Source organism: Heteronotia binoei, chromosome 4, assembly GCF_032191835.1.
Source record: "Heteronotia binoei isolate CCM8104 ecotype False Entrance Well chromosome 4, APGP_CSIRO_Hbin_v1, whole genome shotgun sequence".
Lineage (NCBI taxonomy): Eukaryota > Metazoa > Chordata > Lepidosauria > Squamata > Gekkonidae > Heteronotia > Heteronotia binoei.
The window spans coordinates 171,147,017-171,169,768 of NC_083226.1; the positions used below are offsets into that span (position 1 = coordinate 171,147,017).

Genomic DNA, 22,752 nt, shown 5'->3' on the forward strand with positions numbered 1-22,752 from the left:
CGGGCTGAATAATACACGGAGTTACGAAAGCTTACATTTCTGAATAAAACTTCATTGGTCTTAAGGGTGCCTCTTGACTCCTAATTTGTTCGACGGGGGAGCCACGATAAAACGCAAGGAATCGAAAGTGCAACCTCCTCCTATCAATGGGCGTATCCTAGCATTGCCGTTCCCATCCTGGACGGCAGGGGTCGCTGCGGCGCCCACAAGATTTGCTGTTTTGACCTTCCTCGCCCGCCGTACTTCCCTCCCCGCGCTGCCTTGTGATTGGCTAAGAAGGGCAGGCGACGCTGGGGCGGAAGGAGTCCAGTCATGTGACCCGTCGCTCTGCTGTCAGGAGCGCAAACAAGCGCCGCAGAGAGCTCGGCGGGATGGCGGAGGCGGTGAAGCCCCGGAGCCGGGCCAAGAGCAGCCGAGCCAGAGCCAAGGTAACCCTGGGAGGGCCAGCCCCTGAAGCCTCACCCACTCTGTCCGGTTGCCAACCGCCTGGAGGAAATAGTGCACTGTCCCTTTAAGAGAAGCATCATGGGCTGTTAGGTGGGTCCCAATGTTCCCGCTAAGCTGCAGAGGCTTATGAGCAAAAATTCTGCTTTGTGAGCTGCTGGCATTAAAGTGGTGAGCTGCTGCATAAATTATTGTGCTCTGGGCTCAGCCTTCGTGAGCGAAGACAAAAATGTGTGAACTGGAGGCTAAAAATCTGTGAGCTAGCTCACGCTAACTTGGCTTAGAGGGAACACTGGTGGGTTCTCATGTTGGTCTGAAGCCGCAGAACAAAGTTCGAGTCCAGTGGCACCTCTAAAACCCACAAACGTTAATTCTGGGTATAAGATGATTTTGAGTTGTTGTGTTGGAGAAGAGAGTCCCTTGGACTGCAAGAAGATCCAATCAGTCAGTCCTAAGGGAAATCAACCCTGACTGTTCCCTGGAAGGTCAGAGGCTGAAGCTGAAGCCCCAATACTTTGGCCACCCAATGAAAAGGGAGTACTCACTGGAGAAGACCCTGATGCTGGGGAAGACAGAAGGCAAAAGAAGAAGGGGACGGCAAAAGAGGAGATGTCTGGACAGCGTTACTGATGTAACTAACACAGTTTTTTAGAGGAGGGATGGTGACTCAGTGATAGAGCATCTGCTTGGTAAGCAGAAGGTCCCAGGTTCAATCCCTGGCATCTCCAATTAAAAAGGGTCCAGGCAAATAGATGTGAAAAATAGCTTGAGACCCTGGAGAGCTGCTGCCAGTCTGAGACAATACTGACTTTGATGGACTGAGGGTCTGATTCAGTATAAGGCAGCTTCATATGGTCATATATATGAATTTGAGCAGACTTTGGAAGATGGTGGAAGACAGGAGGGCCTGGCATGACTTTGTCCATGGGGTCAGAAAGAGTCGGACTCGACTGTGCAACTGAACAACAAAAACATAAGCTTTCGTGTGCATGCACAATTCTTCAGATAATCTGGGCGTGCACACAAAAGCTCCCCACATCAGACACGAAACCCAGAATTAGACTGTTGATCTTAAAGATGTCACCAGACTCCAGTTTTGTTCTGTCAATAGGAATGGTAAGTCTTCAGAGGAAGTCACCAATAAAGTGAGTTTTCTCTGTATTTGGCTTGCATTGCCTGCGTATTTGCACATACGAAAAAGGCAGAAGAAGGGGCACAGGCATGATTGACCCTTCAGAGGTAGCCACCTCTGTCCTTTCGGCCTCTTAGCTACCTATGTAATGGTTGGCAAAGTCTGTTTCTGAGGAAGTGTGTGTGCACATGAAAGGCCAGGGTTACACTGCGTTGGTCTTAAAGGTGTCACTGGTCTCAAACTTTGTTATAACGCGCTGTGATCTTGGTTGCCTTTATGCCATGAAAAACATCTGCCCAGCTGCATCTGAAGTGTGTATTACAGGGACAGGACATTTTCTTTCAGGCTCGCTGGCAACTTGGGCTAGCATTAGCCTTTCTCCCCCGCTTGTCAGAGGTTGGAATGGCAGGACTCAATAGAATCTCCAGGTTCAGGAATAATAATGCTCTGAATACCAGGGAGGCTTCCTGTAGCTGTTGTAGTTGATTGCTATGATAGATAATGAACTTAATTCTTGTGTGAAGCAATCTTAAGAGCATAGTCATCACTATTTACTGTGATTAACTAGAAGAAAAGGAGGAGGAGATTGGATTTATAACCCTCCCTTCACTCGGAGTCTCAGAGTGGCTTGCAATCTCCTTCCCTTCTTTCTCCACAACAGACATCCTGTGAGGTAGGTGGGGCTGAGAGAACTGTGACTGACCCAAGGTCACCCAGCTGGCTGCATAGTGGAGAATCAAACCTGGTTCTCCAGATTAGAGACCACTGCTCTTAACCATTGCACCAAACCAGCTCTGTACCTTCTGTGTGCAACTGCTCTGTTCTGAATCTATAGCCCATCAGCTTGGTGCTCCCAAGTCCTGGTATTTTGAAAGAGGGAGAAACAAGTTCTCTGTATCTACTTTCTCCATCTTGTGTGGATTTTAGCTAGTGTTTAATCTCCCCCTATCTCTCCCACCCCCACTGGAATCCTCGGCTCTGTGCTGCAGTGGTTGGGAGACCCAGGTTCGAATCCCCACTTGTGCTGGGTGACCGTGGGCCAGTCGTAGTCTTTCAGCATAACCTACCTCACTTAGTTGTTGTGAGGATAAAACGGAAGGCAGGAGAACGATGCAAGACTCTTTGGATCCCTGTTGGGGAGAAAGGTGGAGTAAGGATGAATAAAACATACCTGCGGGACCGCCTCTCCCCATATGAGTCCTGAAGGCAGCTACGATCTGCTAACCAACATCTTCTGGTTATCCCTGGCCCAAGGGACGTCCGTTTTGCCTCGACCAGGGCCTTTAGGGCCCTGGCCCCATCCTGGTGGAATCAGCTCCCTGTGGAGATACGGGCCCTACTGGATTTGTTACCTTTCCGTAGAGCCTGTAAGATGGAGCTGTTCCACCAGGCATTTGGTTGAGGCAGGCGGACGCCCTTTGCTCTATTGCCTACACCATCGGCTATCCTCCCCCACAGTTATCTGAACTATTGTATCTGGGCCACTGATTACACTCCAACCTGCACCATGAGCCCGCCCGCCTTTGTCATACTGTACTGTGTTATGTTGCTGTTTTAACTGTATTTTATTGGTTTTATTGTATTGTATTTGCTTGGTTTATCTGTATGTAATCCGCCCTGAGCCTGTTTGGGAAAGGGCGGAATATAAATGAACCAAAATAAAACAAACAAACAAAATTTTCTCACAAATAAAGTAAAGTGAACAAACACACCAAGTTATCTTTTGCTGAATCAGACCGTTGGTCCACCTGGCTGAAACTGGCTGTTTTGACTGGCGATGGCTTTCCAGGATCTCAGGCCAGAACCTGCTGCCTGTGTACTGGCAACACCAGGTATGGCCTGTCACTGAGTTACAACCAGGACTTTTTCTGTAGCAAGAACTCCTTTACATATTAGGTCCCACCCCCTGATGTAGCCAATCCTTCAAGAGCTTGCAGTAGGCTCTGGAAGAAGAGCCCTGTAAGCTCTTGGAGGATTGGCTACATAAGAGGGGTGTGACCTGATATGCAAAGGAGTTCCTGCTACCAAAAAAAGCCCTGGTTACTGCCATCGGGTGCTCCACTCCCTCGATCAGTTTGGGGACTGCTTTTTCCAGCTTCATGATATCCTTTGAAAGATGAGGAACCGCAGCATATGACCCCAGCACTGTACAGGATAAGAGAATGGAGATCCCAAGTGTGCTGGAAGGTATTCTGTTAACCTTTTAGCAGAGCGAAAACACGTAGGAACAAATGATTCCTATTCACTTCAGTGTGGGGAAAAAATGTACTGCTGTGCTTCTGTGGAGAGGGCAAAATCCAGCCTCATAAGAATTAGCAGATATTCAGCAGCATAATGTTCCCTTCTGTTGTGTCCTAGGTTCAAATGGAGGACTGTTACTTTTGGAGGGAACTGTTACTTTTGGAGGGAAGCTGAACAAGCCAAGCTTGTACTCCACACCAGGGTTCCAGAGAAGGCCTAAGCGTGCCCAATGAGGGGAAGGATTGAAACATAAGTAGCCAATCAACATCTAGGCTCATACTGTACCCTGATAGGCCCTTAGGCCTCTGTAAATACATAGTTAAGGTCCAATCAGAAGGGGGCAAGAATTGTATAAAGGAGCGGGAGGTTTGAATAGAGCTCAGTCTGTGTTGGTGTTCCTGAAGTAAAGCTTGCTGAAATCACTCTCCGACTCTGGTCTCTTACTGCGCCGACCCCAGTACTTTACACCTGTACACATAATAGAAGTAGAAAAGAGCAAGATACCTTCTGAAGAAGTGAGCAGTGACTCACAAAAGCTGCTACGCTGCCACAAATTTTGTTGGTCTTTACGGTGCTCCCGGGCTGTTGTGCTTTTCCGGCGGCTGGAGATCTCCTGGGATTTCATCCTATCTCCAGGGGACAAAAATCAGATCCCCTGGAGAAAAAGGCTACCTTGAAAGGTGGACTCTGTTGCATTGTTTCTCACAGAAGTCCCCCTGGCTGCAGCCTCTAAATCTCCAGGAATTTTTGAGCCTGGAACTGACAATCCTGCTTATGTGTCTCCCATAAGCCTGTGTCTGCTGTCATGAGGACAAGCGTCTTCCTTTTTATTTAAAGAAAGAAAGTTTTGGTTTCTTAGGAACTAGATTGTGGCCCTCTAAATCAGGGGTGGCCAAACTGTGGCTTAGGAGTCCCGTGTGGCTCTTTCACACATACTGTGTGGCTCTCAAAGCACCCATCGCCCCATTGACCAGCTTGGAGAGGCCGTTCTCGCTTTAAATCACTTTTCGAAGCCAAGCCAGCTGGTGGCTTGGAGAATGCATTTAAAGTTGCCTTCTTTCCACCTCGGCCTCCCCCATCTATTTAATAATAATAATAATAATAATAAATTTATTTTTATATCCCTCCCTCCCCTGCCAAAGGCAGGCTCAGGGCGGCTCACAGGACATGGTGTAACCATGATTTCAATAAAATACAATCATTACTATAAAACGGATTAAAATACAGTTGAATTACATTTATAAATTAAGTTAAAAATTAGATAAAAGAGTTAACCATTATAAATTATTAATTAAGGTGCTACAATTCAGCAACATGTATAGAAGAAGATAGAAGAAGATATTGGATTTATATCCCGCCCTCCACTCCGAAGAGTCTCAGAGCGGCTCACAATCTCCTTTCCCTTCCTCCCCCACAACAGACACCCTGTGAGGTGGGTGGGGCTGGAGAGGGCTCTCACAGCAGCTGCCCTTTCAAGGACAACCTCTGCCAGAGCTATGGCTGACCCAAGGCCATTCCAGCAGGTGCAAGTGGAGGAGTGGGGAATCAAACCCGGTTCTCCCAGATAAGAGTTCGCACACTTAACCACTACACCAAACTGGACATCTAGTATAGGATGGCTAGATGTCAGTTAGCCGGGTTCCATCTCAAAAGCGAGCTGAAAGAGGGCGGTTTTGCAAGCCCTGCGAAACTGATTCAGGTCTCGCAGGGCTCGCACCTCCTCTGGGAGTTGATTCCACCATCGGGGGGGGGGGGCATTGTTGAGAAGGCTTACTCCCTCGTTGTTTTCAATCTAGCCTCCCTTGATCCAGGGATTTTTAAAAGATTTTGGGAACTAATCTCAGTGCTCTCTGAGGAACATATGGCCTTCCTTCCTCTCCCTCCTCCCCACTCCTTCCCTCCCTCCCTCCATCTTGTGGCTCTCAAGTATTTGATGTTCATGTCTTGTGGCTCTCAAACATCTGATGTTTATTCTTTGTGGCTCTTACATTAAGCAAGTCTGGCCACCCCTGCTCGAAATTCTATTTTGAAGTGACAGATTGATATATGAAGATCTCTGCTTCAAGGGGATTTTCCCCTCTTCCACCTTAAATTGGGGGTGGGGGGGGAATCAAGCTTACTGAAGGCACCATGATACTGCATGTCATTTACCCTCAGCGTTTTGGGATAATGTGACTCTCACATGGTGTTTCCTTTGACTCTTGGCTCAAGTTCAGAATTTCAGTTCCTCATCTTACAAAGAAAGCTTTCCTTGCTTTGGTGAAGTGTTCTATGAAGAAAAAGCCAAACGCTTCTGCCAAGGGGGTTAACATTGCACATTTGAACAAATCAGCTTGTTCTCATTAGTTTAAGATCCAGTTAATGCATGGTATCATTGGCTGCTGGTTTGCTTTGACAGAACCACTGTTTCCCCTTTTTAAAGGTGGTTGGATATTGTGCAAGAGCACCATTTTCTCTCAGTGTCAATAGTGCCTCTTAAATTTGCTTGCAGTCCCACAGATATTAAGGCTGAGATCACACGCATTAAATAATGCACTTTCAATTCACTTCCAATGCACTTTCCATCTGGATTTTGCCAGGTCACACAGTGAAATCCAGCAGAAAAGTGGGACTAAAGTGGATTGAAAGTGCATGATTTAGAGCACGGATGTTGAACTCATTTGTTATGAGGGCTGGATCTGACATAAATGAGACTTCGTTGGGCCGGGCCATGTGTGTACCTATTTAAGATTAAGAACATAAGAGAAGCCATGTTGGATCAGGCCAGTGGTCCATTCAGAGCAACACTCTGTGTCACAAAGTGGTCAAAAAACCCAGATGCCATCAGGAGGTCCATCAGTGGGGCCAGGACACTAAAAGCCCTTCCTCAGTACCAAGAATACAGAGCATCACTGCTCCAGACAGAGTTCCATCTATACCCTGTGGCTAATAACCACTGATGGACCTCTGATCCATATGTCCATCCAGTTCCCTCTTGAAGCTGTCTATGCATGTCGCTGCCACCTGTGGCAGTGAATTCCATGTGTTCATCACCCTTTGAGTGAAGAAATGCTTTTTTTTATCAGTTCTAACTCAACTGTGCAGCAATTTCATCGAATGCCCACGAGTTCTTGTATTGTGAGAAAGGGAGAAAAGGACTTCTTTCTCTGCTTTCTCCATCCAATGCATAATCTTGTAAACCTCTATCATGTCACCCCGCAGTCGACGTTTCTCCAAGCTAAAGAGCCCCAAGCGTTTTAACCTTTCTTCATAGGGAAATGTTCCAACCCTTTCATCATTCTAGTTGCCCTTTTCTGCACTTTTCCCAATGCTATAGTATCTTTTTTGAAGTGCGATGAACAGAATTGTACACAGTATTCCAAACGAGGCCGCACCATCGATTTATACGGGGGGCGTTATGATACTGGTTCTCAAACATTATACAGGGACGTTATGATACATCTTTCAAACATCTAATAATCCCCAGCACAGCATTGGCCTTTTTTATCGCAGTCGCACACTGTCTCGACATTTTCAGGTAGTTATGTACTATGACCCCAAGATCTCTCTCTTGATCAGTCTCTGCCAGTTCACACCCCATCAACTTGTATTTATAGTTAGGATTTTTGGCCCCAATATGCATTACTTTTCACTTGGCCACATTGTACATCATTTGCCATGTTGACGCCCACACACCCAGCGTGACGGATAAGAACATAAGAGAAGCCATGTTGGATCAGGCCAATGGCCCATCCAGTCCAACACTCTGTGTCACACAGTGGCAAAAAAAAGATATATACACACACACACACACATATACACACTATGGCTAATAGCCACTGATGGACCTCTGCTCCATATTTTTATCTAACCCTCTCTTGAAGCTGGCTATGCTTGTAGCTGCCGCCACCTCCTGTGGCAGTGAATTCCACATGTTAATCACCCTTTGGATGAAGAAGGACTTCCCTTTATCCATTTTAACCTGACTGCTCAGCAATTTCGTCGAATGCCCACGAGTTCTTGTATTGTGAGAAAGGGAGAAAAGGACTTCTTTCTCTACTTTCTCCATCCCATGCATAATCTTGTAAACCTCTCATGTCACCCCGCAGTCGACGTTTCGATCCCTTTGGAGCGCCTCACAATCCTAGGTAGCAGAGATATAAACTTTTTAAAGGACCCAGACAAACAGGACTAATTTATTTTTTTAAAAAATTAAAAACCTTAAAGTAAAACACGCTCCAAGCATTAGCACTTGTTTGTCTTAAAGGTGTTCCTTGTATCTCTCCCATGGGATCCAGGGAATGGGGCAAAGGAAGCTCTGGCTCTTTCCTTCCTTCCCCAGGGGAGCAGGAGGGGGGAGGAGCCTCAGCCAGTGGAGAAAACGGAGGTTTTGCTCTGTAGCTCCTGTGCGATTGAGCTAGCCTTGCAAAGCAAGTTGAGATGCAGAAGGAAGCAAGAGAGAGGGAGAAGGAAGCAGATGACAGCCAATTCTTCAGGGGCCTGATAGGAACCCTCTGGAGGCCTGATTCGGCCCCCGGGCTGTATATTTGACACCCCTTTAGAGTGCGTAAGTGCAGCCTAAGACCTGCAAATGGAAAATTCTGATATTCCTTCATTTTGCAAGCTAAGACCATTTGGGTGAACCCTCTTAAGGAGCTTTGCAAACCTTCCAAATTGTTAGTCTTAAAGATGCTGTCGGGCTCTTTACTGTTTTTCAGCAACAGACTTAACGCTGCTAACTCTTCTGGATCGATCACTCTGGTTAGGTCACGCAGGCTGAATCCCGTTCCGATTTGCAGCTACACTACAGCCGAGTCTCACTGAAACTGGTGGGGCTTAGTTGCTTTAAACCTCTGGGTCTTTCTGTGTATACCTGTTAGAGCTATACTAACTGCCATACTAACCTTAGCTGATTTGAACAGAGACTAGGTGTTGTCATTGGACTACACAGCGTTCCAGCCTGGGATTGTTCAGTTCTCCTCTTCTTCACAGGAGGGCCAGTTTGGTGTAGTGGTTAAGTGTGCGGACTCTTATCTGGGAGAACCGGGTTTGATTCCCCACTCCTCCACTTGCACCTGCTGAAATGGCCTTGGGTCAGCCATAGCTCTGGCAGAGGTTGTCCTTGAAAGGGCAGCTGCTGGGAGAGCCCTCTCCAGCCCCACCCACCTCACAGGGTGTCTGTTGTGGGGGAGGAAGATAAAGGAGATTGTGAGCCGCTCTGAGTCAGAGAGAAGGGCGGGGTATAAATCCAATATCTTCATCAACTTCACAGGGTGTCTGTTGTGGGGAGGAAGGGAAGGGAGATTGTGAGCCACTCTGAGACTCTTCGGAGTGGAGGGTGGGATATAAATCCAATATCTTCATCTACCTCACAGGGTGTCTGTTGTGGGGGAGGAAGGTAAAGGAGATTGTGTGCCGCACTGAGTCAGAGAGAAGGGCAGGGTATAAATCCAATATCTTCATCTACCTCACAGAGAAGGGCGGGGTATAAATCCAATATCTTCATCTACCTCACAGGGTGTCTGTTGTGGGGAAGGAAGGTAAAGGAAATTGTGAGCCGCTCTGAGACTCTTCGGAGTGGAGGGTGGGATATAAATCCAATATCTTCATCTACCTCACAGGGTGTCTGTAGTGGGGGAGGAAGGTAAAGGAGATTGTGAGCCGCTCTGAGACTCTTCGGAGTGGAGGGCGGGATATAAATCCAATATCTTCATCTACCTCACAGGGTGTCTGTTGTGGGGGAGGAAGGGAAAGGAGATTGTGAGCCGCTCTGAGACTCTTCGGAGTGGAGGGCGGGATATAAATCCAATATCTTCATCTACCTCACAGGGTGTCTGTTGTGGGGGAGGAAGATAAAGAAGATTGTGAGCCGCTCTGAGACTCTTCGGAGTGGAGGGCGGGATATAAATCCAATATCTTCATCTACCTCACAGGGTGTCTGTTGTGGGGGAGGAAGGGAAAGGAGATTGTGAGCCGCTCTGAGACTCTTCAGAGTGGAGGGCGGGATATAAATCCAATATCTTCATCTACCTCACAGGGTGTCTGTTGTGGGGGAGGAAGGTAAAGGAGATTGTGAGCTGCTCTGAGACTCTTCGGAGTGGAGGGCGGGATATAAATCCAATATCATCATCAGCCGAGGAATCCAGTACAGTGAGCAAAGCCATACGTAGCTGAGCAGAGCCATGCATCTGCTCAGCTACGTATGGCTTTGCTCACTGTGTTGGATTCCTCATCTGATGAAGTGTGCTTAAAAGCACATGAAAGCTTACGTTCTAAATAAAAATTGGTTGGTCTTAAAGTTACAACTTGACTCCTGCTTTGTTCAGCTGCTTCAGACCAACACGGTTGCCTGCTTGGATCTATCTACATTCTCCATTTGCTGAGGGAGGAAGGGAGAAGGAATAGCTTGCTTCGCCAGGCTCTCGCAATCACACAACAGAGCTACTGAGCCAAGCCTCTCTTCCTTCTATTGGCTGAGGCTCCTCCCTCTGCTAGTCCCCGGGGGAAGGAAGGAAAGAGCCAGAGCTTCCTTTGCCCAGTTCCCAGGATCCCTTGGGAGAGATACGAGGAAAGCAGCTTTAAGATGGACGAGTGCTGTTTTAACCATGTTCTGTTGTGGTCTTCTTAGTATTGTTTCCCTCTCCTCTGTTTCTTCTAGGAAAAAAAGAAAAAATGTGAAGAGGAGGAGAAAGCAGAGCCCGGGGCCTTTCTTACCAGCGCAGCTCGACCTCAAGAAGGATCTTTTCAGTCCGCTGACCCCCGGGAGGAACGCCCTGCAGAGGCCCGACTCCAAAATGAAATGAAAGAGAAAGAAAATACGAGCGATGCGAGTAACGTTCCACTGAGTACGTCATCCCCGGTAGGTGAAGGATCCTCAGGTGAAACTCAGACGAAGCTTGCGGCACAGGCAGAAGAATCCAGGCCGAAGGTTTTACAAGAGGAACGTGCTGCAGAGGAATCAGCTGATCCTCCGAATCTTCTTGCAGCGTCCCTTGGGGAAACGAGAACTTGTGGCCTGTCGGAGAGCACTGTCCCTCGCACGCCTTTACCAGTTGGAGCAGAACAGAACCGAGGAGCAGAGAACGTTCAAAAGCCTCCCACGGAGAACCCCATTGTCCGTTCTTCAGAAGATGCTCCCGTCACCGTCTCAGCCCCTCACGAGGACATCAAGGGACACGCCAGGACCTCTGGTTCCAAGAGGCTCTATCCCGATCTGGCGTCGGAGTTATCCCAAGAGAGAGCGCCGGGGCTCGCCACCAAACCGCAGCTCCCGAAGGGGAGGCTGTATCCGGCGATCCCGACGGAACCAGAGCTGGCGCCTTTCACCCGGGAGCAGCTGAAACTCTTTGAGCCGGGCTCCTGGCTGGAGAACGTGGACTCCTACGCGGAGGAGTTCGAGAGCCTCGCCCACCAAGACCGGCACGAGTTCTACGAACTGCTGTTGAACTACTGGCGCTGCCGGAAGCAGCTGCTGCTGGCCGAGGCGAAGCTGCAGGCCTTGGCCTCGGACTGCCGGAGCGTCAGGGACCGCCTGTGGACTTTCAAGGACGAGCAGCAGTTTGCTCAGGTGGAGTAACAGAAACGCAGATTGGCTTTGTTGCTGGCTTCCGATGTTGGTTCTCAGCACGCTTTGGCTTGGCTTGGAGGATGCATTGAAAGTTAAAGTTGCTTTCTTTTCACCTCTCTCCCCCTCATCTGTTTGCCCGATTGCCTTCTTTCCTCTTCCTCTCTGGCCAAACCTGCTTAACGCAAGAGCCGCATGGAATAAATGGCAGATGTTTGAGAGCCGCAAGACAGGGAGGAAGGAAGGAAGGCAATCGGGCAAATAGATTGGGGGGGAGGGAGAGGTGGAAAGAAAGCAACTTTAAGTCTCAACTTTAAGTGGGAGATCCAGTTTGGTGTAGTGGTTAAGTGTGTGGACTCTTACCTGGGAGAACCGGGTTTGATTCCCCACTCCTCCACTTGCACCTGCTAGCATGGCCTTGGGTCAGTCATAGTTCTGGCAGAGGTTGTCCTTGAAAGGGCAGCTGCTGTGAGAGTCCTCTCAGTCCCACCCACCTCACAGGGTGTCTGTTGTGGGGGAGGAAGGGAAAGGAGATTGTGAGCCGCTCTGAGACTCTTCGGAGTGGAGGGCGGGATATAAATACAATATCTTCATCTACCTCACAGGGTGTCTATTGTGGGGGAGGAAGGGAAAGGAGATTGTGAGCCGCTCTGAGACGCTTTGGAGTGGAGGGCGGGATATAAATCCAATATCTTCATCTACCTCACAGGGCATCTGTTGTGGGGGAGGAAGGGAAAGGAGATTGTGAGCCGCTCTGAGACTCTTCGGAGTGGAGGGCGGGATATAAATCCAATATCTTCTTCTTCTTCTTCTTCTTCTTCAATGCATTCTCCAAGCTGCTGGCTGCCTTAGAGAAGTGATTGAAAGAGACAAATGCCTTCTCCAAGTCAGCCAACTGGGAAGGGGGTGGTGGCTTTGAGAGCTACACAATACGTGTGAATGAAGCAGAAAAGTATAGGGCAGGGGGTGGCCAATTGTGGCTCTTCCACACACACTGTGTGGCTCTCAAAGCCCCCACCCCCAATGTCAGCCAGCTTGGAGAAGGTACTTGTCTCTTCAAATAATTTCTCCATGCCAAGCCAGCTGGTGGCTTGGAGAATGCATTTAAAATTAATGTTGCTTTCTTCCCACCTCTCCCTCCCTCCTCCCAATTATTTCCTTCCTCTCTCCTGCATCTGATGTTCATATCCTGCAATTCTTAAACATCTGACGTTTGTTCTATTTGGCTCTTAAGTTAAGCAAGTTTGGCCACCCCTGTCTTAGAACATCTGCTTGGGACGCAGCAGGTCCCAGGCCCAATCCTCGGCATCTCCAGTTGAAAGGACCAGGCAGGAGGTGATGGGAAAGACCTTTGCCTGAGACCTTGGAGAGCAGCTGCCAGTCTGAATAGACAAGACTGACCTTGATGGGCCAAGGGTCTGATTCATTGGAAGGCAGTTTTCACGGGTTCACCTAGCCTCAAAGCAAAGTGCCATGGCATTGAACCACCGCCTCTGTAATGACAAAGAAAGGTGTGGGTCGAAGCACAGCGCAGGATCCAGGTCTTTGATTTTAGCTCCTTAATGTGATGTATTTTCAGGGCAGTGGGGGCTTCAGGAGCCCCACAATATGAACATATGAAGCTGCCTTATACTGAATCAGACTCTGGGTCCATCAAAGTCAGTATTATCTCCTCAGACTGGCAGCGGCTCTCTAGGATCTCAAGCTGAGGTTTTCACACCTATTTGCCTGGACCCTTTTTAGTTGGACCTTCCCTGGAAGGTCAGATGCTGAAGCTGAAGCTCAAATCCTTTGGCCACCCAATGAGAAGTGAGCCCTCCCTGGAGAAGACCCTGATGCTGGGAAAGACAGATGGCCAAAGAAGAAAGGGACGGCAAAGGAGGAGATGGCTGGACAGTGTTACTGATGCAACTAACAGGAATTTGAGAGGATGGTGGAAGACAGGAGGGCCTGGCATGATTTGGTCCATGGGGTCACAAAGAGTTGGACTCGACTGTGCCTCTTAGGATCTGGTATTTCCATGAGAGGTGGAAGTGACCTGTCTTCTCCTTCCTAACCCACCCAAAGGCTCTCTGTTTGCCAGTCCTCCATTTAGGTAACCTGAGTAGTCCTTTATTACAAGCCAAGGGCCTTTTCATATATTACAGGTTGGGAAATTTGCATTTATTACTGAAAACACACGCCCAACAGCCAGTTGTGGCTCTCTGGGAAATGTTTGCCAACTCTATTGTTCCCCTGTTTGTTTTGTTAACTGAGCAAGTCATGCGGCAGAACGGAGACTCATTGAACAAATAACCCCACTTGGCTCAGGCTATCTAGTCAGGTTTCAGGGGGAGGGACGATGGCGGCTGAGGGGTGTGTGTGATAAAAATAATCTCTTGGGGCCATCAGCCACGTTAATCCTGCCCCCCCCCCCAAGGCCCTCAGCCTCTTGTCTTCCTAAAACAACCATTGCAGATAAAGGGCAGTATCATGTCACTTCAAACAGGAGAAAATGTCTGTTTCTGCTGTGTGCAGAGTTCTGTAGTTTGTTCAACTCAGGAGTGGCCAAAGTAGCTAAACGTTAAGAGCCACGTAGTAGTAGTAGCAGCAGTAGAAGAAGAATCCATTTGGTTAGACATATGGACTTCTGGCTGTGTAGTCCGAATGCAAAGTTTGGAACGGAGTTTAGAACGGAGTTTAGAAAAGAAGAAATGTTTAGAAGAAGAACTGCAGATTTATACCCCGCCCTTCTCTCTGAATCAGACTCAGAGCGGCTTACAATCTCCTATATCTTCTCCCCCCCACAACAGACACCCTGTGAGGTGGGTGGGGCTGAGAGGGCTCTCACAGCAGCTGCCCTTTCAAGGAAAACCTCTGCCAGAGCTATGGCTGACCCAGGGCCATGCTAGGAAGTGCAAATGGAGGAGTGGGGAATCAAACCCGGTTCTCCCAGATAAGAGTCCACACACTTAACCGCTACGCCAAACTGGCTCTCCATATAGAATAAACATCAGATGTTTGAGAGCCGCAAGACTTGAATGTCAGATGTTTGAGAGACAGAAGGAAGGAAGAAAGGCAAATAAATGAGGGAGGGAGAGGTGTAAAGAAAGATATTTTTTTTTTAGATATTGGATTTATATCCCGCCCTCCACTCCAAAGAGTCTCAGAGCGGCTCACAACCTCCTTTCCCTTCCTCCCGCAGAACAGACACCCTGTGAGGTGGGTGGGGCTGGAGAGGGCTCTCCCAGCAGCTGCACTTTTAAGGACAACCTCTGCCAGAGCTACAACTGACCCAAGGCCATTCCAGCAGGTGCAAGTGGAGGAGTGGGGAATCAAACCCGGTTCTCCCAGATAAGAGTCCGCACACTTAACCGCTACACCAAACTGGTTCTCCACACCAGTTTAAAGGAACTTTAACTTTAAATGCATTCTCCAAGCCACCAGTTAACTTGGCTTGGAGAAGGAATTTAAGAGACAAAGGTCTTCTCCAAGCTGGCCAACAGGGCAGTGGAGGCTTCAAGAGCCGCACAATATGTGTGAAACAGCCACATGTGGCTCCCGAGCTTCAGTTTGGCCACCCCTGATACTACTGATGCAAATCTGCATTAGTCTTTTGTTCATGGATCTTCTGAGTGCCAGAGAACCCTGCTTTGACTTCCTGGAAACCCATTTTTTGTAGCAACTGGTCTGCTTTCTGAAACTCTAGGACAGGGGTGTTAAACAGAGAGCCAGTTTGGTGTAGTGGTTAAGTGTGCAGACTCTTATCTGGGAGAACCAGGTTTGATTCCCCACTCCTTCACTTGCACCTGCTGGAATGGCCTTGGGTCAGCCATAGCTCTCAAAGAGTTGTCCTTGAAAGGGCAGCTTCTGTCAGAGCTCTCTCAGCCCCACCCACCTCCAGGGTGTCTGTTGTGGGGGAGGAAGGGAAAGGAGATTGTGAGCCGCTCTGAGACTCTTCGGAGTGGAGGGCGGATATAAATCCAATATCTTCATCTACCTCACAGGGTGTCTGTTGTGGGGGAGGAAGGTAAAGGAGATTGTGAACTGCTCTGAGACTGAGATTCGGAGTGGAGGGCGGGATATAAACCCAATATCCATCATCATCATCATCATCATCATCATCATCATCATCATCATCATCATCATCATCATCATCATCATCATCCTCCTCCTCCTCCTCTCCCTCTCCCCCTCCCCCCTCTCCCCCTCCCTCTCCCCCTCCCTCTCCCCCTCCCTCTCCCCCCTCTCCCTCTCCCCCCTCCCTCTCCCCCTCCCTCTCCCCCCTCTCCCTCTCCCCCCTCTCCCCCTCCTCTTCCTCCTCCTCCTCTGTCCTCCTCCTCCTCCTCCTCCTCTTCCTCTTCTTCTTCTTCTTACACCTCTTCTTCTTCCTCTTCTTCCTCTCTTCCTCTTCCCTCTTCTTCCTCCTCCTCCTCTTCCTCTTCTTCCTCTTCTTCCTCCTCCTCTTCCTCTTCTTCCTCTTCCTCTTCTTCCTTTTTTCTTCCTCTTTCTCTTCTTCCTCTTCCTCATCCTCCTCTTCCTCTCCCTCTTCTTCTTTTTCCTCCTCCTCTTCCTCTTCCTCCTCCTTTTGGATCTGACATAAGTGAGACCTTGAGGGGCTCGGCCATGTCTGGCCAGGCCATGTTTGTACCTATTTAAGATTAGGTAGCAGAGATAACACAGGTGAACACAAAGCTATTTTTTTTAAAACTTAAAACATGCTTAACATTTTGGCACTCATTGGTCTTAAGGATGCTTTCTTTATATTTCTCCCAGGGAACTGGCAAAGGAAGCTCTGGCTCTTCCCTTCCTCCCCAGGGGACTGGGGGGGGGGGGAGCCTCAGCCAATGGAGAAAATAGAGGTTTTGTAGAGGTTTTGCTCTGTAGCTCCTGAGCAATTGAGCAAGCCTTGCAAAGCAAGCTGTGATGCAGAAGGAAGCAAGAGAGAGAGAGAGAAGAAAGCAGATGACAGCGCCAGTTGCTCGGGGGCCTCTTGAATTAGAATTGTCAGAATAAAACCTGACTCCCATCCCATGTTCCCTCTAAGCTGCAGCGTCTTGTGAGCAAAAATTCTACTTTGTGAGCTACTGGCATGAAAGTGGTGAAATGAGAGAGAAGGAAGCCATCGCTTGAAGAAGAACTGCAGATTTATGCCTCACCCTTCTCTCTGAATCAGAGACTCAGAGCAGCTTACAATCTCCTTTCCCTTCCTTCCCCACAACAGACACCCTGTGAGGTGAGTGGGGCTGAGAGAGCTCTGGCAGAAGCTGGCCTTTCAAGGGCAAATACGAGAGCTATGGCTGACCCAAGGCCATTCCAGCAGGTGCAAGTGGAGGAGTGGAGAATCAAAACCAGTTCTCCCAGATAAGAGTCTGCACACTTAACCACTACACCGAACTGGCTCTCAGGAGGAAGAGGAGAAGATTGGATTTATACCTTCACTAGCCAAAGGAGTCTCAGAGCAGATTACAAATCTCCTTTCCTTTCCCCTCCCCACTACAGACACCCTGTGAGGTTGGTAGGGCTGAGAGAGCTCTGACAGAACCTGTTCTTGAGGAGTTGGAGGGCATGCCTGCATTGAAAGAAAAAGGAAACAACAGGAGCCAGTTTGGTGTAGTGGTTAAGTGCGCAGACTTATCTGGGAGAACCGGGTTTGATTCCCCATTCCTCCACTTGCACCTGCTGGAATGGTCTTGGGTCAGTCGCAGGTTCTCTCAATATATCCTTCAAAACTGGTACCTGTGCTGTTGTATTACATGTTCTCTCAAGGCTGTTCTGCTCAAGAACAGGTTCTGTCAGAGCTCTCTCAGCCCTACCAACCTAACAGGGTGTTTGTAGTGGAAGGGAAAGGAGATTTGTAATCCGCTCTGAGACTCCTTTGGCTAGTGAAGGTATAAATCCAATCTTCTCTTCTTCCTGAGAGCCAGTTTGGTGTAGTGGTTAAGTGTGCAGACTCTTATCTGGGAGAAACATGTTTGATTTCCCCACTCCTCCACTTGCACCTGTTGGAATGGCCTTGGGTTAGCCATAGCTCTTGTAGGAGTTGTCCTTGAAAGGGCAGCTGCTGGGAGAGCCCTCTCAGCCCCACCACTTCACAGGGTGTCTGTTGTGGGGGGAGAAGATATAGGAGATTGCTCTGAGTTTCTAATTCAGAGAGAAGGGCGGAGTATAAATCTTGAACATATATATATGAACATATCTGAAGCTGCCTTATACTGAGACCCGTCGGTCCATCACAGTATTGTCTACTCAGACTGGCAGCGGCTCTCCAGGGTCTCAAGCTGCGGTTTTTCATGCCTATTTGCCTGGACCCTTTTTTGGAGATGCCAGGGATTGAACCTGGGACCTTCTGCTTCCCAAGCAGATGCTCTACCACTGAGCCACCGTCCCTCCCCTGTCCCTTTCCTTCAAATCCACACAGCAGAGCAAACCTGTGTTTAAAAGCACTCTTTGGATTTGTAAGGATTCCATAACAGCAGCCTACAAACCCCTTGGACTTTACAACAAGGTTTTACTTAGCCTGATTGTATCCAGGGCTTATTTGTAACAGCAGCTCCTTTGCATATTAGGCCACACACCCCCTGATGTAGCCAATCTTCCAAGAGCTTACAGGGCTCTTCGTACAGGGCCTCCTGTCAGCTCCAGGAGGACTGGCTACATCAGGGGTGTGTGGCCTAATAGGCAAAGGAAGTCCTGCTAGAATTCCTTACAGGGCTCTTCTCACAGGGCCTGCTGTAAGCTCCAGGAGGACTGGCTACATCAGGGGTGTGTGGCCTAATAGGCAAAGGAGGTCCTGCTAGAATTCCTTACAGGGCTCTTCTCACAGGGCCTACTGGAAGCTCCAGGAGGATTGGCTACATCAGGGGTGTGTGGCCTAATAGGCAAAGGAGGTCCTGCTAGAATTCCTTACAGGGCTCTTCTCACAGGGCCTGCTGTAAGCTCCAGGAGGATTGGCTACATCAGGGGTGTGTGGCCTAATAGGCAAAGGAGGTCCTGCTAGAATTCCTTACAGGGCTCTTCTCACAGGGCCTGCTGTAAGCTCCAGGAGGATTGGCTACATCAGGGGGTGTGGCCTAATAGGCAAAGGAGGTCCTGCTAGAATTCCTTACAGGCTCTTCTCACAGGGCCTGCTGGAAGCTCCAGGAGGATTGGCTACATCAGGGGTGTGTGGCCTCATATGCAAAGGAGGTCCTGCTAGAATTCCTGACAGGGCTCTTCTCACAGGGCCTACTGAAAGCTCCAGGAGGACTGGCTACATCAGGGGTGTATGGGCCAAGATGCAAAGGAGTTCCTGCTATTAAAAAAACAATAAAGCCTTTACTGTATCCCTTTGCTTTCTCCAACCCTTTCCCCTCCTGTCCTGGTGCATTGAAAACCTTCGCTCAGATTATTTGGAAAACCACCTTTGCCCTTGCAGGGGGTCTGCGCCGACCAGAGCAAAGTTTCCGGCAGCCACCGCTACCAGACCGTGGAGGCGAACGCAGGCGCCCTGGGGGAGCTGAAGCGGCTGTTCGAAGAGCAAGCGGAGCACGTGCATCAGACATTGGCCCTGCACCTGTACACCTCTGTGCTGTCCCGCCTGCAGGTGGAATCTTACATCTACGGGTTGCTCAGAGGCTCCCCCCTGCTGAGGTCTCTGGGGGCACAGCTGCAAGAGCCAGGTGTGTTCCGGGTGCGGGTTTCTGCTTCCGGTGGGAGTGTGACTAAGAGGGGGGCGGAAAGCTGGAGACTAGGGGGAGACCGTGTTGAAAGTGTTGAATCTGCCAACACATATAACTGTTCCTCACAAGTAATGCTAGCTTTGCTGTACTGGCTATTTGTGTTTACTCCTAAAAATTGATCACTTTGCACTTACATCACGAACGTGCATACGTAGAAGTGTGCACTACACGTCTGAGGATGCAGTCAGATTGCAATAAATTCCATGTATAGTCCATGAGAACTTATAAAGTTATATATCACTGCCACAGGAGGAGGTGGCAGCTACAAGCATAGCCAGCTTTAAGAGGGGGTTGGATAAAAATATGGAGCAGAGGTCCATCAGTGGCTATTAACCACAGTGTGCATATATGTGTGTGTGTGTGTGTGTGTGTGTATATTGGCCACTGTGTGACACAGAGTGTTGGACTGGATGGGCCATTGGCCTGATCCAACAGGGCTTCTCTTCAGATCTTATGTGACACAGAGTGTTGGACTGGATGGGCCATTGTCCTGATCCAACAGGGCTTCTCTTATGTTCTTATATGACACAGAGTGTTGGACTGGATGGGCCATTGGCCTGATCCAACAGGGCTTCTCTTCAGATCTTATGTGACACAGAGTGTTGGACTGGATGGGCCATTGGCCTGATCCAACAGGGCTTCTCTTCAGATCTTATGTGACACAGAGTGTTGGACTGGATCGGCCGTTGGCCTGATCCAACAGGGCTTCTCTTATGTTCTTATATGACACAGAATGTTGGACTGGATGGGCCATTGGCCTGATCCAACAGGGCTTCTCTTCAGATCTTATGTGACACAGAGTGTTGGACTGGATGGGCCATTGGCCTGATCCAACATGGCTTCTCTTATGTTCTTATGTGACACAGAGTATTGGACTGGATGGGCCACTGGCCTGATCCAACTTGGCTTCTTTTGTTTGGGGAGTCCTTTGTTTGGGGAAAAAGGGGACTTTGCCTAAATGCCACCATCTTAACAGTCAGAACATATGAACATATGAAGCTGCCTTCTACTGAATCAGACCCTGGGTCCATCAAAGTCGGTATTGTCTCCTCAGACTGGCAGCAGCTCTCCAGGGAAGCTGAGGTTTTTCACACCTATTTGCCTGTACCCTTTTTAGTTGGGAGATGCCAGGGATTGAACCTGGGACTTTCTGCTTACCAAGCAGATGCTCTACCACTGAGCCACCTTCCTCCCCTTGAACAGCTGAGGTTTTTCACACCTATTTACCTGGCCCCTTTTTAGTTGGAGATGCCGGGGATTGAACCTGGGACCTTCTGCTTACCAAGCAGATGCTCTACCACTGAGCCACCGTCCCTCCCCTAACACTAACACTACCCTGGCTCTCTCTTTAAGCGCTTCTGTCAGGAGCATACAGGCTTTGTCTGGCCATGGCAGGTGACCAAAACGTGTGTCTGCTGCAGACCGTCCCTCATCTTAAGGGAGGAGGGGAAAGGACCTTACTTGATGTCTTACTGGGTTTCAGAACGCCTCTCGCTCACCTCTCTGGCGCTCCCGATTCTTTGTTCTCGTTGGCAGTGCTGCAGCAGCTGGAAAGCGACTCTTCAGACTTGGGTCCCTTGAAAGAATGCATCAGCGTTCTCTTCAGTTTCACCCGCCGAGCTGTCGAAGATGCCCAGTTCCAGGGCGACGTCCTCTCGTGGCTCCAGAGGCTGGTGAGAAGCTCAGTTTGGGGCGTGCAGGACAGGCCCTAGACCAGGGGTGTCAAACTCATTTGTTATGAGGGCCAGATCTGACATAAATGAGACCTGGTTGGGCCGAGCCGTCTCGGGCTGGGCCGGTCCATGCGTGTAGCTATTTAAGATTAGGTAGCAGAGATATAAATTTTATAAAAAACACAAGACAAACACAAGTTTTTTTAAAAAAACAACAACTTAAAACAAGCTTAAAGTGTTAGCACTCCTTGATCTTAAAGGTGCTTTCTTTGTATTTCTCCATGGGATCCAGAGAACTCCATGGGAGAGCCAGTTTGGTGTAGTGGTGAAGTGTGCAGACTCTTATCTGGGAGAACTGGGTTTGATTCCCCACTCCTCCGCTTGCACCTGCTGGCATGGCCTTGGGTCAGCCATAGCTCTGGCAGAGGTTGTCCTTGAAAGGGCAGCTGCTGTGAGAGCCCTCTCCAGCCCCACCCACCTCACAGGGTGTCTGTTGTGGGGGAGGAAGGGAAAGGAGATCATGAGCCGCTCTGAGACTCTTCGGAGTGGAGGGCGGGATAGAAATCCAATATCTTCATCTACCTCACAGGGTGTCTGCTGTGGGGGGGGGGGAAGGTAAAGGAGATTGTGAGCCGCTCTGAGACTCTTCGGAGTGGAGGGCGGGATATAAATCCAATATCTTCCTCTACCTCACAGGGTGTCTGTTGTGGGGGAGGAAGGTAAAGGAGATTGTGAGCCGCTCTGAGACTCTTCGGAGTGGAGGGCGGGATATAAATCCAATATCTTCATCTACCTCACAGGGTGTCTGTTGTGGGGGAGGAAGGGAAAGGAGATTGTGAGCCGCTCTGAGACTCTTCGGAGTGGAGGGCCGGATATAAATCCAATATCTTCATCTACCTCACAGGGTGTGTGTTGTGAGGGAGGAAGGGAAAGGAGATTGTGAGCCGCTCTGAGACTCTTTGGAGTGGAAGGCGGGATATAAATCCAATATCTTCATCTACCTCACAGGGTGTCTGTTGTGAGGGAGGAAGGGAAAGGAGATTGTGAGCCGCTCTGAGACTCTTCGGAGTGGAGGGCAGGATATAAATCCAGTATCATCATCATCATCAGAACTGTGCAAAGGAAGGCTCTGTCTCTTTCCGTCCTTCCCTGGGGAGAAGGAAGCAGATGACAGCCAGTTGCTTGGGGGCCTGAATAGGAGACCTCCAGGGGCCTAATTTGGCCCCCCGATCAGCATGCTTGACACCCCTGTCCTAGACTGTCTGGCACCCTAGGCAAGGCTAATCTCTGGCATCCCCCTTCCCCCTGCACGGATAGCATCACCGAGTCACATCAGTGTGCCCAGTTTGGTGACCCCCTAAGGCTGGCACCCTAGGCGATCCCCTAGTTTGCCTAGTGGTGGGGTGGCCAAGTGTGTGGGATTGGGAGGGGGTTTGGCCCGCTGGAGACACCAACTGTTTCAGACACGCTGGCAGAAATTCGCAGCAAGGGTGTGCATTTTGGGAGCAGGTGTTGCGGGGAGCTTCCCAGCGTTCACCGCCGCTTTGCTACGTATTTCTTGCAGCGGGAGGCTCTCTGTGACATGCTGGTATTGTGGGGGTGTCGAACTTATTCGTTATGAGGGCCACATCTGACATAAATGAGGCCTTGTCGGGCCGGGCTGTGTGTGTCATAAAATGTATTGCGAGGTTGCAGAGATAGAAACTTCATAAAAGACAGACAAACACAATTAAAGGGTTTTTTTTTAAATAAAATCATTTAAAACACGCTTAAAATATTAGTACTCAGTCTTAAAGGTGCTTTCTTTGTATCGCTCGTCTGGGATCCAGGGAACCAGGCAAAGGAAGCTCTGGCTCTTTCCCTCCCTCCTCAGGGGAATGAAGAGGGGGAAAAGAGGTTTGGCTCAGTACCTCTTCTGTGCGATTGAGAGAGCCTAGCAAAGCAAGCTCTCCCTCCCCCCCTTCCTCCCCAAGGGAGGAGCCTCAGCCAATGGAGAAAATAGAGGCTTTGCTCTGTAGC

The 22,752-nt window shown here is 49.3% G+C and overlaps 1 protein-coding gene across 1 annotated transcript in view; it reads left to right on the forward strand.

Annotated features, from left to right (window-relative positions):
- The first annotated feature begins 279 nt into the window (after nt 1–279).
- EPG5 (ectopic P-granules 5 autophagy tethering factor) overlaps nt 280–22,752 on the forward strand; it is a 145,245-nt gene continuing 122,772 nt past the window's right edge. Inside the window, 4 exon segments of the mRNA XM_060236213.1 lie at nt 280–428; nt 10,455–11,363; nt 18,757–19,000; nt 20,597–20,733. Coding sequence (XP_060092196.1) covers nt 372–428; nt 10,455–11,363; nt 18,757–19,000; nt 20,597–20,733 — 1,347 coding nt within the window. The 5' untranslated portion in view covers nt 280–371.